General features: G+C 33.9%; 1 protein-coding gene across 21 annotated transcripts in view; it reads right to left on the bottom strand.

The window, feature by feature from the left end:
- TENM3 (teneurin transmembrane protein 3) overlaps positions 1-15,475 on the bottom strand; it is a 3,351,339-nt gene that overhangs the window by 340,906 nt on the left and 2,994,958 nt on the right. For 9 of the 21 annotated variants that reach the window (XM_074276236.1, XM_074276245.1, XM_074276241.1 and 6 more), the window contains one exon: positions 2,475-2,561. The exons of the other annotated variants lie outside the window; for them this stretch is intronic. In XM_074276236.1, the coding sequence (XP_074132337.1) occupies positions 2,475-2,561 (87 nt within the window). The remainder of the gene's footprint in view (positions 1-2,474; positions 2,562-15,475) is intronic. 21 annotated transcript variants of the gene reach the window in all.

Below are 15,475 nucleotides of genomic sequence, written 5' to 3'. Positions count from 1 at the left end.
TTTGAAATCACAATATATGAATTTCAAGTTCATGCAAAGGAATAAAATGTCAAAACTGGTACTCCTCAGTGTGACTGGTATTATGTGAGGGAAACATAATATAATGAAAGAAATCTGAATAAAAGAAATTACCACTTACATAATTAGCTGGGTGACCTTGAACAATTCACTTAACTTTTCTAAAAGAAGGGAGAAGACAAGGAGGGAGAGAATTTGGACCTCAAAAATTTTAAAAATAAATATTAAATTTCTTACATGTAATTGAGAAGAAAAAAATTTTTTTAGAGAAAAAAAAGAAAATGTGAGTTTTCTTCCTTTTGAGTCCTTTCCCCTTAGTTTCCTTTGTAGAATCTTCACATAGGCCATGACTGATGAACGTTCATTTCTTCATTTCTAAAGGGAATGGGTTTGAATAGAGAAAACACAGTATGATGGAAAGTGTGCTGGATTTGCTCATGGATTCAAATTCTGACCCACACACTTATTAGCTATATGAATTTGGGCAAATCAGCTAACTACACTGAGACTCAGGTCATCTGTAAAATGGGAGGACTGGGCTAGCTAACCTCTCAGGTATCTTATATCTCTAAATCTTTGATCATGCTATCTTATGAAGAGATGATCTCTAAAAGTCCCCTCTAGGTAGGAGTCCATGAAGAGCATCTATAACTTCATTCCTTCATAGTTCATATGTTTTAATTCTAATCTTGACCACTGGTCTGTCATTAGATTTAGAATTTCAAAGAGGAGACCTAAGAGAGAGTGAAGGCTTGGCTAGAATCCATTGTTTCTGTGAACCTGCAAGATTTTCAATGATATGACAACTCTGAAATCATTCCCCTTGCTCTCAGATGCTAGTTTGCGGCAGATGCTCTCAGTTATTCAGGTTCATCCCCTGACACTGTAACTGACAGGGAACGGGCTTTTCTTTGAATCTTACCACATGTAAAAAGGAAGAAATGTTCTTTTAAAAAAGTGAAAGGATTTTTTTTGCCTTTTTTCGTACTTTCAAAAATTCACAAATGCCTAGAATAATATACTTCAGATAACACACACAATGCATATATGTATGTGTATATATATACACATACATATATGTATTTAGCTAGAGATTGAAATAGATATGTAGATATAGATACATACATACACATATCCCCAATGGTAATAATCTGTCTTAATAATCTCTTCTTTTTTTCCTGATTCAGAATTAGACTACTATTCTCCTTGCAGAAAAAAGGAACCTACAGGAAAAATAAAGGGAACAGGAGCTATAAATTTCTCATATTCTTAGGCCCCAATATCTAGAATGAAAGGCACCTGAGAAGTCATTTAGTCCATGCTTGCCTTGTATGAATTCTCTGTAAAATAATTTTTTAGACAAACATATGTTTGTTACTTGAACAACATGGCCATCCCACCAGAATTGTGCTCTCAATAGTAGAGTTTGGATGTTTGGAAGTTCTGGGGGAGAAAGGACCTTAGTGTCTGGTATCTTATCCTGCCAGGTGATTTTCAGAATTTTCCTAAGAGAATTAAAATGGAAGTGACTCCGTTTCCTGGCAGAAATCTAGAGCACTCTCCAGAATTCAAAAGTATATGTAATGAGGTCAACACTACAGCTCTTTGGACCTTCAGTATGGAGGGCAGCCTAATGTCTCTTTACCACACCTTCCCAAAGAGCCTCTCAAACAGTGAGGTAGCTTTAGCTACGTGTGCATCAATCTCACCTAACTGTGTGTACATCTATTGACAAGGTAACTGAGCTTATCCATAGCATGCAAAATCCCTCCATTTGCTGTAATCCCACATATGGATGATGTGGCACTGGCTGGTAAAGAACCTGTGTTTTCTTGATGTTAATTGTTAAGCTAAAATTAAGCAGAGAATCGATCCATACTGTTGGATCTCAGCCTTAAAAGTTTCATTATGTGCACAATCATCTGTGAACAAAAAGTCACTCACTAACTCTCCCTCCACTTTAGTCTTGGTTTGTAGTCTTTTCAAATTAAATAATTTACCCTCAGTGCAGTAGTTTTCCTTAAGGCTGCTTCTGTGCTCACTAAAGGCACAATATCATACTAAAAAGTATAGAAGCAGGTACACAGCCCTGTTTCAAATCACTGGTAACTGGGAAAGCACAAGAGCTCTGTCCATTATCCAGAACCACTGGAAGTGTACCATTATGAAACTGGAGCACAATACTAATGAGCTTTTCCAGGCAACCAAATTTCACCATGATCTTGCCCAAGCTCTTGTAACTGACAGTATCAAAGGCCTTGTTTAGATCAATGGATATAGTATACAGACTTGTTCTGCTCCTGATTTCACAGGTAAAGACTGAGAAAGGAAGAGTCCAAGCAATGCTGAACAAATGACCTAGGTACAACTGAGTACTTGTGTCTTTCCAAATTCTAGTCTAGATCTTCTTCCACTATACTTCCTAATCCAAACATACATTTATTTTAAGTACTTACTACGTGAAGAAGAAGAATAGTGTTTGTTGCTGAAGTATATACAAAGTTTAGAAGAGACACCTTCCTTGATTTCATGGAGCCATGAGTCTATAGCAAAAAAAAATCATATTAGGAGAAGTTTTAGCCAAGTCCCCTCGAAATATCTAAGGGCATGGTTAAGGCAGTGGTATTTCCACATTTTTGTTCTGATAAATGGTGGGATTCTTTGAAATTTTGATAGTTTAGAGAATCAGATCATTTTCAATATCTTTAGCTATGAAATGTGAAACCATTTGCTCTAAAATTTTCAAGCTGACTTGAAGGGCCAGAACACTCAAGTATATAAGAACAGTATCTATGGTTTTACTTTTAGAATTGTGAAGGGGCTTATTAGTGAATCCCAGAGAAGAACAAAATCTATAAGGCAAGTGACATTCATACTGTTTTCAATTATGTTAAACGAGTCTTTCATGGTAGCAAAAGATATGACGATTAGAATTTATAAACCTGGAAAGATTAACAGAGATCACTGACTTTTCTCCCTCTTCCATGACCAGCTTTGAACCAACCATGAGACGTAGATACTTACTCTTAAAAATCACTAAGACAGAAGGTCTATGATTTTTAAAGAAACCTATTTCTGGGGACAGTGCAGTGGATAGAGCACTGGCCACAGAATCAGGAGGACATGAGTTCAAATTTGTATTTAAATAAATATGTAAGTCTCCCCAAGTGCAGAGACTAAATTATTGTCCATGTAACAACATTGGCAATTTCACAACATAGTAATTTAATAAATGCTTAATCCATAACAGAATAATAAAACATCCTATACATATTCTATATAGAATCCATTAGATTAACTCTAAAACAATTCAGTAATGTATGTACTATAACAAAAAATGTAATAATGTAAATAGTGTAATAATCTCAGTCAAGAATAAAAACTGTAGCTTCTCAAATATGAAACCCTTCATTGCAACTTTTTTTTTACTAAGCTTCTATAGGAAAATGTCTGCATAGTAACTTGTTAATATCATAATTAATGAATTGGTTGAATATAGAATATAAGCGCCTAAATGAAAAGCCCTAAATACTAGATTGATTTTTTTCCACAATCAATATAACTATCAAATCAAGAGATAATATTATTTGTGAAAAAATTTAGATTTTCAAGAAAATACTAAAAATTGTGGATTATAATAGTCTAGTTATTCACAAATTTATTTTCCAAGTAAAATTCAAGAGAAATAATGGGCAGAATAGGCAGAAATGTGACCTTAGAACCAGAAGACTTGGGTATAATTATCTGTGCTGGCACATAAAAGTTCTTCTATCCTAAGAAAAATTTTTAACTTTTCATTGCTCTAGAGTCCTGCTTCTTAAACTTGGATTGTGACTTTCTATGGGGTCTCATAACTGAATGTGGGGGTAGTGAAGTTACAATTTATTATCAGTAAATATTTGGTTGTATGCCTTTTATATACCTACGTACTTGGGGTGAAGTAAAAATTTCTTGGGTGAAAAAAGATCATGAGAGGAAAAAATTCAAAGAAGCCCTCAGCTAGAAAATGTTCATAAGACTAAAATATCAACTTGTATTGTAGAGGGATCCATTTCCTATCCCTAAAAACCATAGACTTTTGGAGTTAGAAAAGATGTAAGAGATCATTTGGTCTAATTTCATTTTAAAGATCAGGAAAATGAGGCTAAAAGGGGATTAAATTAACTTACCCCAAGTTCTACAACTCTTTCAAAGACAATATCAGAAAGCTGGTTTTCTGATCCCCCGTTCAAAACAATTTACTGATAATTTATATAATTTCATATAATTATATAAATTTTCTCTCCCAAGGTTAATTATAATGCCTTTCAATCTTATAAAAAATCTTTCAACAGTTCTAAAAAAAGATTTAATTTTATTTAGATTTATTTAGAAAATTTCTAAATTTATTTAGAAATAGAATGTAGTTGTAAAAATCATTATAGGCCAGATTTTTACAGACTTACTAGTATGAATGAACTTAAGTAGCAACTGACCTGTCCTATCCTGTTTTTTAACACTGACCTTCAATAAGGGGCATCATCTGAAATTCTGGGGTTAATTATGAGCTTATAACTACCTTTTCACTGTTAAAATGAAACTCAAAATGGCAACGAGAATGAAGATTAAAATAAAGAAGAATTTGGTTCTACTCTCCTCTAATTCCAAAGAGAAATCAGAAATGAGGAGATCATTAAAAAAAGACTGAACTACCACAAAAAATCTTTGGAACATTCTTCAGAAAAAGAAGCTTTGAGTCAGTTTAATTCAACCCTCCCCTTTTAAAAAGTGCCTACTATGTACAAGACACTGTGTTCTTATTTAAAAAAAAACCTAGAGAAGCAGATTCTCTTCTTAAAGGCACTTAGACTTGAACAAGTCTAATTTTTCTTGACTGGAGCTAGAGACCTGTGATTAATTTCATGACTTGATTCTTCTCAGGACTTGGCCAGTCAGTCACAATGATAAATTTCACCACTGTTTTTATTCCCTGTGAAATACTGAACAGTTAATCAACAAATACTTTCTGAGAACCTATAACGTTCTTGTCAGTGTGGTGGGTATTGTGAGGAATCCTAAAAATGCATATAACACAAGGTCGTTGCCTTCTAAAAGTTCTGGGGACAGAAAATGTTACCAAAGAGAACACACAAACAAGGCAAGGCAGCATTCATAATTCTGTGTGACATCCACAGACCAAGAGTACTCAGAGAACGGAAAGATGGATGAGAATCAAGAATCAGATTCACATGGACTTGGCTCTTTAACAATGAGGTGATTCAAGGCAATTCCAATTGACTTGTGATGGAAAGTGCCATCCACATCCAGAGAAAGAGAAGTATGGTGACTGAAAGTGGATCACAATGTAGTATTTTCACCTTTTCTGTTGTTTGTTTCCTTGTTTTTTTTTCCTTTCTCATGTTTTTATCCTTTTTGATCGATTTTTTCTTGTGCTGCATGACAAATAGGGAAATATGTTTGGAAGAATTGCATATTTAACCTATATCAGATCACTTGCTGGATTGGGGAAGGTGGGAAATGGAGAAAAAATTTGAACACAAGAGGCAGAGTCACAAAAGAGCAGCCTTTGAGCCTTAATGGACTAGGCAGAATCTAGATAAGTAGCGGGCAGAGGCAAAGGCATTTTATCTAATCAAGGAGAACATTATGAATGAAAGCAAAGACGAAAGACTGGTTCAATAAGAAAAAAAGTTGTCATTTTGGGAGAACTTTTAGAAAGGGAAAGACTGGATGAGTGGGAGCGAAGACAAGACAAAATTATTAGGATCATAGAAGTCTAGGTCTACAGCTTGGAAGGCTCTAAAGGCTACCTGTGTCACATTTCCTCACTTTACAGACTAAGAAAATAAGACTCAGGAAGAGAAAGCTAAGCAACAACTTGGCATGTCACATCAGTAATACAAATTAAAGATGGTATATAAATTCCTGTTCTCTGACACCAAAGACAGGGCTTATTACCCTCAATCATACTACATAGAATCTTAACAATGGAAGGATCCTTATTTAGTCTGCCTATTTTAAAGGTGAAGGAAACTAAATCCTAAAGAAGTTATCCTTTATCCTTTATATTTATCAAAGTCACAGAACTAGTAAAATGGCAAAAGTTCATTCTCTAATTTCCAGTCCAGTGATGTTTTATGCCATGATGGTGCAAATCACATCAAAAGCCAGGAGAAGGAAGAAGGTCTTCATGTAGTAGAAGAGAGGAGGGCACTGAAGGTTTCTCAATGAGGCAATGACTGATGAAAATAATATTTAGAGAAACCTGACTACTGCTAGAATGGGAAAGCAGTGGCAGCCATTAGGGATATAAGGAGGATACTATTACAGTAATTCAGGAATGAATAATCATCAAGTGGAGAAGCTAAGTGGAGAAGAAAGAATGTATTCTAAGATATTTTGATGAACAGTTTAACTGGATCTGGTAAATATACCTTAATGATCAAAATAAAACTGTATAAGATATGGTTCAAATGTGGGCTTTGATGTTGAACAACAAAAAAATAAATTCATAAGCAGAAGCTTCTGCACTAATTTTCCAAAAAAATCTCATTTTCATTTCTTTATATTTTTCTTGTGGCAATTTGGGGGGGGGTTACTTTTAAGGCACAGTGAAATCTTGTTAGAGGAAATGATTCAATACTCCTGAGAAATTTATCAGATAGATAAATTGAAAAGATTCACCCACAGGAAGATAACTTTCTAGATAATATATTTCCACAAGACTTAGATTAAAAAAAAACAATGAAATAATTATTTGCAAATTCTGTTTCCAGGCTTGCCTTTTAAATCATCAAAAATTGCAAAAAATCATGCTAAAAACTGAAGAGATATCAATCAAATAGAAATGAGGAATCCATGATTATTATTACTGTATTATACAGTGCCTTAATATTTTCTTCTTGAAAGGCATAGCAAGCTTCAAATTAATCTCTTACAAAGACAGAGGTCTGGGAATTACAAACAGCATTCATTAGTTTTTCATCTGTAAAATGAGGAATTTCAATGTTCTCTTCCAACCCTAAGTCTCTAATCTGAGTGTGACTATGGACAGAACTATGGACAATTTTTTTTTTCCTAGGGCTTTGCGGCTTTCCTCCTCAGTCATATGTATTTCTCATTAAAGTCAGTAAAAGATTCATCTATCCAGGAATGCAAGATGGGGATGTATATTCTCTGAAGCAACAAAGGGAGCCCTATTAGATTTATTGCTAGTATTTTTTTAATCTATGTGAATTAGAGGGAACTTGCTAAATAACTGATGAATTTAGTCCAATTTGGTAACATCCCAATTTACATGTGCAGCAGAAGTCAACATTAGAGAATTAACAGTAAATAATTATTGACTCTTGCCTAACACGGCCACATTTTTACAAGCAAAAGGAAATTTACTAGACATTGATGTCTCATTATAGCTGGCATGTAATTTATTTCACGGCTGGAGTTGAGTTTATCAACTGTTTTTGTCCATGCAGAGAAAATGTTCCTACGGTAGAAACCAATACAAGAACACAGGGAGAACCCTGGAAAGCCTAATTGAAAGTCTAACACCTGGTATGTTAGGTTGTCACTTGAATTCAACTTGGACAACAGCCAAGCGTAGATGGGCCCCATGATGTCTTTCAGTTGTTCAACTCTCCACTCTTTCATAGGACCCTAGATTTTTAGATTTTTAGAGATATTCTTGTCTAACTCAATTCTCTGACCTTGAGTGACTTCAAGTAGTCACTGGCAGATTCAGGACCTAAATCTCAGTATCTGAACAGCCTTTTTCAGTCATATGCAACTCTGTGTTACCCCATTTCTAAATAAATAAATTTCACAGATGACAAAACTGAGGCAAACAGGGTCAAGTGACTTGCCCAGGGTCATATAGCTAATAAGTGTCTGAGGCCATATTTGAACAAAGGAAAATTAATCTTCCTGACTCCAGGCCTGGCTCTGTCACCTGGTAGCCCATATCCTAACATGGCTTGTTCCATTATGTTAGAGAAACCGATTCCTAATTTGCTCCTGTGAAAGGAAAGCCAAACTATTCGTAGAAGTTTAAATGCTGCTAAGATTAATAGTAGTGGAATTATCTATTATTATTAAAGAACTGTAGCGTGTCAGGAAGACCTTAGCTGTAATCTGCCTCACTAGCTGTGTCATCCTTGGCAAGTCATTTCTATTTACCAGCCTCAGTTTCCTTATTTGTAAAATCAGATGGTAATACCATTAGCCTCAAAGGATTGTTGTGAGGAATAATGGAGATAATAAACAGAAAGTCCTTTGCAAATCTTAAAACTCTATATGAATGCTAGTGATAGTGACGATAATGATGATAAAATTTCACTATCTGAAAACATCAGGTTAGAATCAATGGGGCTGTATCTAATCCAAGTTTCTCAAATTATGAATGTATTTAGTTTTTTAAAAATACTTGTTTAATTGAATCAAATTGACTGTCAAATGAAGATAATGCTAATATCTTACAGAGAAGAATAAAGGCTAACAAAAGATATAAATATATTTATAATAATAGTTATAAATATCTAATATATATAATATATTATGAATACCTATAAATATAAAATATAATAGTTATAAATATATTTCTACATCAATATATATAGATATTATAATAATTACAAAAATTACAATAACTATAAATTACATATAATTGGACTATATAAACATACAGAACATGTTTACATATATTTAGATATATCTTTTGTTAGTCTTTATATTTATTTAAAATATATATTTATATACATATAGATATATCTTTTGATGACTTTTACTAAATTTTGGGATTTAGTTTTTTTCCCCTGAGTCCCCACATGAAGAAAATTCTTACTTATAGCTTTCTGAAACCAAGGTAGAGGGACCCTTTTCTCAATGATTTCCAGCATTTGATCCCTTTTCAGGAATGAGACAAATGCCAACTAGGCCATCCAAATCCATCAATAGACAGAAGCTATCCATCTGCTTGAGGCTGCACAGAAGTGCCATGCCATATGACTGCTCTGAAAATTTAAAAAGAACTACTCAACAACCTAAACATATAAGAGTAATCAATGGGAATTCTATGAGTTTGTGACTCTCATGAAAATACTCCTCATAAAGCATATTTCCAAGATGCAGTTCTCAATATCTGCCATACTTTGCTAAAGAGAGTTAAAAAAAACAAGAAACAAAAAAAGCAAAAACAATTACTATGCAGAAGGCATTTAGAGGAATGGTTTGGAAGAATGGGGCCTAAAGACTAGAAATTCCCCAGATACTTTATTATATGTTCTGTAAAGATCGTCCTCCCCCAAATGAGCCTTTATAAATCTCTGCTGCCAAAGCTTCTCCTATGAAAAGAACACTTACTGATAAGAACAGGCAGGAAGCAAATGTCTTATTGTGTTCCTCTCTTCCTTGGAAAAATATGCTCTTTTAACTTTGTGATTTAACAGCTTCCCAGACAAGATTATATTACACAAAACTCATATGCACATATTATGATTTACAGAAAAAAACCCAAACAAACCAAAAAACAATTGATTCAGTTGGCTAAGAAAGTGACCTGGTAGGAAAAGATAATTAAACCTCAGTTTTGGTTGAAACCTACTCAAATATATTGCAGCATAGAATAACTAATTTATCTTATTTTTAATTTTATAGAAATAAATCAAGCATTTCCCTAACATAGTATAAACTCTTTAAAAAAAAAAAAGAAAGAAACAGCTGTCCATGAAACTGCAAATCTATTATGACCAACTTACTACTCTTTTAAATATTTATGTAAATTTCCTTTCCCCCAGCCTTTTTCCTTTTTCTTTTTATATGTACTTCTATTTAACAGTTCTTTGTCTGGATGCAAATAGCGATCTCCTTTGTATGTCCTTCGTAGTTATATTTATAATGGATAACATGAGCTTGAGCTTGGTTGCTCAGAGTTATTCTTAAAATGATACTGTGGTTACTATATACAACATTCTCCTGTTTATGCTCATTTTGCTCTTCATTATTTTGTGCAAGCCCATCCATGTTTTCCTACAATCATCGAGTTTATCTTTTCTTATAGCACAATAATATTCCATCACAATCATTTGCCACAAACTTGTTCAGCCAATTGACAGTTCCTTGCTTCCACAAAGAGAGCAATTACAAATATTTTAAAACATCTAAGTTCTTTTCCTTTTCCCACCTAATAATCTTTGAAAATAGATCTAGTATTGCAAGGTCAACAAGCATTGGCAGTTTAATAACTCATTGAGCATAATTCCAGATTACTCTCCAAAATTACTGGATCAGTTCACAACTCCACCAACAATGAATCAGTGTTAATTTTTCCACATCCTCTCCATCACCTGTCACTTTCCCCTTTAATCATTTTAGCCAATAATAACCACTTTGGACATATAATTTTCAATAGCAAAAAAAAATTAGTAACCTTATGTTTAACAAGTGTAAAGAGCTAAGATTTTGTGAGAAGAAATCATTATTAAAATTGCTGGGAAAACTGGAAAGTAGTATGGCAGAAAATGAGCATAAACTCATATCTTACAGTATTTACCAAGATAAGCTCAAAATGTGTACCTGACCTAAATACAAAAAATATTACAGGAAAACTTGAAGAACATGAAATATATTACTTATCAGACTTAAGGACAGGTCAACAAACTTGTAAATAAACATGAGTTATATGTAAGTATAAAATAGATAATTTCAATTATATTAAATTAAAATGTGTTTGTACAAATAAAACAAATGCAGCCAAGAAGAGGAGAGAAGATTGGGGAAAATTCTTTGTATAGGCAGTTCCTTAGGTAAAGGTCTCATATCTTAAATGTATAAATAACTTTTATAAAATATATTAAAAATATAAGTCATTCCCCAATTGACAAATGGTCAAAGGATATGAACAGATGATTTTTTTAAAAAAAAGAAATGAAAATGATTAAACTCATGAAAAAATGCTCTAAATTATTACTGATTGGAGAAATGCAAATTAAAACAACCTTGAAATATCATTTTCACCTCTCAGATTGACAAACTTTCAAAAATTATTTTTGTCTTTTTAAAAATTATTGACATTTTAATTTTCATATCACCTTCATTTGTAAATCTATTCTTCCTTCTGCCCTACACCTAGAAAATCTATTCCTTGTACCAAATATGAAAGAAGAAAATAATATAGTTACTGATCAATACATAAACTGAGTCTAGTAAATGCAGTGTTTCCCATCCATAGACTTCCACCTTTTTAAAATGTCTGGCAAATACACAGTCTTGATGAGCACACAATGTATCTATAAAGCATGGAGTACTTGAATCATGGAACCTTAAAAAGAGAATGACATCTATATTCTGGAAAAGATGCAGAAGTAGAAAAGACAAAAATGATTCTAAAAATTAATGGGTGAGAGGGGAAAAAATTCTGAATTCTCCTGTGTCTAAACTTTCCTGAAATATACGTGATCTTTTCTTACCTAGGCAAGTATAGCTTTTTGACAAAATGAAGATGGAATAAAGGCAGAGAACATGTCTAAACATCTATTTCATAGGTCTCTTGTTTGGTGCAAGACAAGCACTTACTACACCTAAATTTGGTGTGAGGGTGAGTAAAAACTGGCTTTGGGGCTTTGCATCAGGAAGAGCACATTATATAATCTCTTGATGCCCTAAGAAGCTCCCTAAGGCTACAAATCACAAAGTTCCAAATATGCTTTGGTAGAAGAATTCCCTCTTGGGGGGGGGGTGTCCTGTGCCAGTGAAATCACAATTCTAGTCCTCATCGGATCCGCTTGCTTTTTTCTCTCTTCATGGTAACCTAAAACGTGGAGATGAATGGAGACTAGCTTGTCAAATTCAGATGCTGATGCCAGTCTCTTAGAACTGTGACCTACTTTGGAGCTCTTACTGATTGCAATATGCAATTTGGCTTCCAAAGCTGCTCTAGGAGATGCGAGTTTCACCAATACAGACACACCCTAAAATTTTTAGGTTAAGGGATTCACACAGACATCCTAGACACCACTATTAGGCTCATAAAGGCAATCTGTTCACCAAGAGTAATGGAATACCCAGCCTGAAAGGCAGAGTTACAGAACAGAAGGAAGGCTTCAACGAAGTAAAATGGATTACTCTGAAAGCCTTCTGTCAAACGCTGCCTCCGAAGAATACTTCTATACTAAGCCTCCAAATCAAGTCTTCATTATAGTCTTCAGAGGCAAAACTTACACTTATTCTTGGCTTTTATGCTCAGGTCCTAATAGTCCACTTTGAATTTCTTGATACATCATTTTGTAATTATTTTCATGTTTCATGTGTTCTCATCTCTCAGAGTAAGTGGCACAGTGATTACGTTAATAAGACAAGTTCAGATCCAGGCTCTGACACTTGCTGCCTTTTTGATCCTGAGCAAGTTGCTTCAGTACTATTTCAGTTTCCCCATTTGTAACATTAGGATAATAGTAAAACTTACATTCAAAAACTATTGAAATGATCAAATGAGATATTGTTTGTAAAGTGTTTTCAAGCCTAAAGTTATATGAATGCTAGTTACTATCCTTGTTATTATGGCAGATTCTTCACCATTAATTTCTCATTTTTCTTTTCCATTTTGGACAATATAGTGCTGTATATATCTGGGGTATTAAAAAAGGACTATAGATTAATTGGTAACATATTGAGAATCAGTAAAACTAAAAATTTATAAAGAAAAAAACTAAACAAAAAACCAATTAGGATCTGCAATAAATGCGAACGATAACAAAGAAAGGCTTTTCAGTTATGTGGAGATACTGAGGAGGATTAAAGAACATATTAAAATATTATTGGATGATTAAGAGAAGATGACAATTTTTTCCAAAGAAGGAGAAGGAGAGGGAGGGATGGAAAAAGGGAAGATGGAAGGGAGAGAGGAAGACGAGAGAGAAGGAAAGGAGGAAGGAGAGAGCAGAAATCAAGTAATTGGATTTTCTTTCCTTCTCCCTCATTCTCTCCTCTCTTGCTCCTTCTCTCCTTTCTCCTTGATTTCTGCTTTTCTTCTATGCTTTCTCTGCCAAGGAGAATAGTCTTCAGAATAAAAAGAATGGAATAAAAAATGTTTAACAATTAATTCAAACCAGTAATTTATAAGGAAATAGTAAAGGAACTAAATGAATTACAAAGACCAGACCTGGAGGGAAAAAAAAAACAAAAAACATCTGAGGGTAAGCTACAGTCAGTGATCTCTGAAAAAATCATCATGAATGGAAGAATAGGGGAATTAATATTCCAACACAACATATTGGCAACCATTTCTCTCTACAGTCTGGCTTCTAATCTCATCTGCTCTTCCAAACTTATTTAAAAAATCTTAATTGCCAAATCTGATGGCCTTTTCTTGGCCTCTCTGCAATTCTCTGCCATTGTCAATAACCATCTTCTCCTTGATACTGCATTCTTCCTGGGTTTTCATGACATTATTCTCCTTTTTCTCCCCCTTGCTGATTGCTCTCCTCAGTCTCTTTTACAATATCTCACTTGGGCTCTCTTTTATTCTCCCATGATACTATTTCACTAGGCAATTTATTTGGCTTCTATGGATTCAATTATCATATATGCACTGATAATTTGCAGATGTACTTATTCAAACCTAATATCTCGGCTGACCTCCAGGCTCACATCTTCAAATGCTTATTAGACATTAGCCATATGCCTACTGGACATCTTAAACTGGAAGTCTCATAGACATCTTAAATTCTACATGTCCAAAAATGAACTCATCATCTTTTTTCCCAAATCTTTCCTCTTTCCAAACTTCCCTATGACTATTGACAATATCACCAACTTCTTTTTACTCATATTCCAAATCTAGTCATTTCCCTTAGCTCCTCACCTTCTCTCACCTGACTTTCCCCATATCCAATCTGTTACCAAGGCCTGAAGACTTTGTTTTTGCAACATCTTTTGCATATACCATTTTCTTTCGGACATTGCAATTACCCTGGTAACGCCTTATGTTTGGTGATACTGTTGGTTAGTTTCCCTGTCACCAGTCACTCCTCACCAAGTTCATCCTCCACTCAGTGATCAAAGTTATCTTCCGAAGGCACAGGTCTGACTGTGGTACCCTCTTTACTCCATTAACTGCATACAGCGGTTCTCAATCTTCTCTAGAAACTAAAATGGGGAAATATGTCTACTGCAAGTGATAATGTAGTGGATGAAAGGAGAAGTGTAATGCATAAAATACTGGTCTTTAAAGACCTGGATTTAAAACCTATTTACAACACTCGCCATCAGTAGAAACTTGGAAAAATTCTTGATTTTTTTCAACCTCACTTTCCATATAAAATGAAAAGGAACTCAAATTACTTTCTTAGCAGTTTTAAATCTCTGTTTCTATAACTAATAAAAACAAGTGTTCTGCAGAGTGCTCTAGACATTTGGTCTTTGGCTATATTTTGTTTAATTGTATTTTTAAAAAAACATCAATGAAAGCCTATATTAGTATGTTCCTCAAATTTTATTGATGACAACAATCTAGAAGGGATTCATTACAGTTTACAACATACCTTGTATTACACTTACTTAAAATATTAAGTCCATTTTACTGATAAATAAAGATAATAGAAATGCGATCCAAAAAAGATTACAAACTTTAAGACTGGGATAAAGGTAGAAAGATAAAATTTGCTAGAAATAAATGAAAAGTTCTCCAGTTGGGGTAAAAGAATTTAGCATTAAAATGTTATAAAGATGATATAAAGCAGTTCATATTCTAAAAGTAGTTGATCTTGCTGCAAAAAGAAAAATACAGTAATGTGCTGTGAAACTATGAATTGGTCCAATCATTCTGGAAAATGATTGTGCCATAGATCTTAAAGCCAGGTATATACTACAGAGAGATCATTAATTAGAAAGAAAGGCATGGACAGCTAGATAGCACTGGCCTTGAAGTTAGACACTTATTACTTCCTAGCTGTGTGATCCTGGGCAGGTAAATCACTTAACCCCAATAGCCTCAGCAAAAAAAAAAAGTCGTACATCAAAATATTACATTACCATTTTTAGTTTTAAAAACTGATCCACATCAATTGAGGAGTGGCTAAAAAGATGTAGTACATGAATATAACAATTATATAGATACTATGAGAAATGATGGCTACAGAGAATTCCGAGGAAAAATAAACCGATGAAAAGTAAAAATAAGAAGAACCAAGAAAGCAACAAGAATGTCAACAATGTAAATGGAAAGAACAAAAGCAGGTGATGGGACCTTCTAAGGACCACAGCTCTTCTTTAACTCAAAGAGAAGATGTGTGGAGCAAGCATCTTGCAGATGGTTGTGATGTTGGGTAGGGTATGTACAGCACTGAATTTAATGTAAGACTTTTAAAGTAGATTCTTTTCTGCTGAAAACTTTTGCTCTATTTTATTTTTTTAAATAAATAATGGCTCTCTTGGGGAGGGAAGTGATACATTAGAAAATATAGGC

Source organism: Sminthopsis crassicaudata, chromosome 6 (assembly GCF_048593235.1).
Source record: "Sminthopsis crassicaudata isolate SCR6 chromosome 6, ASM4859323v1, whole genome shotgun sequence".
Classification (NCBI taxonomy): domain Eukaryota; kingdom Metazoa; phylum Chordata; class Mammalia; order Dasyuromorphia; family Dasyuridae; genus Sminthopsis; species Sminthopsis crassicaudata.
This window is presented reverse-complemented; position numbering and strand designations above follow the sequence as displayed.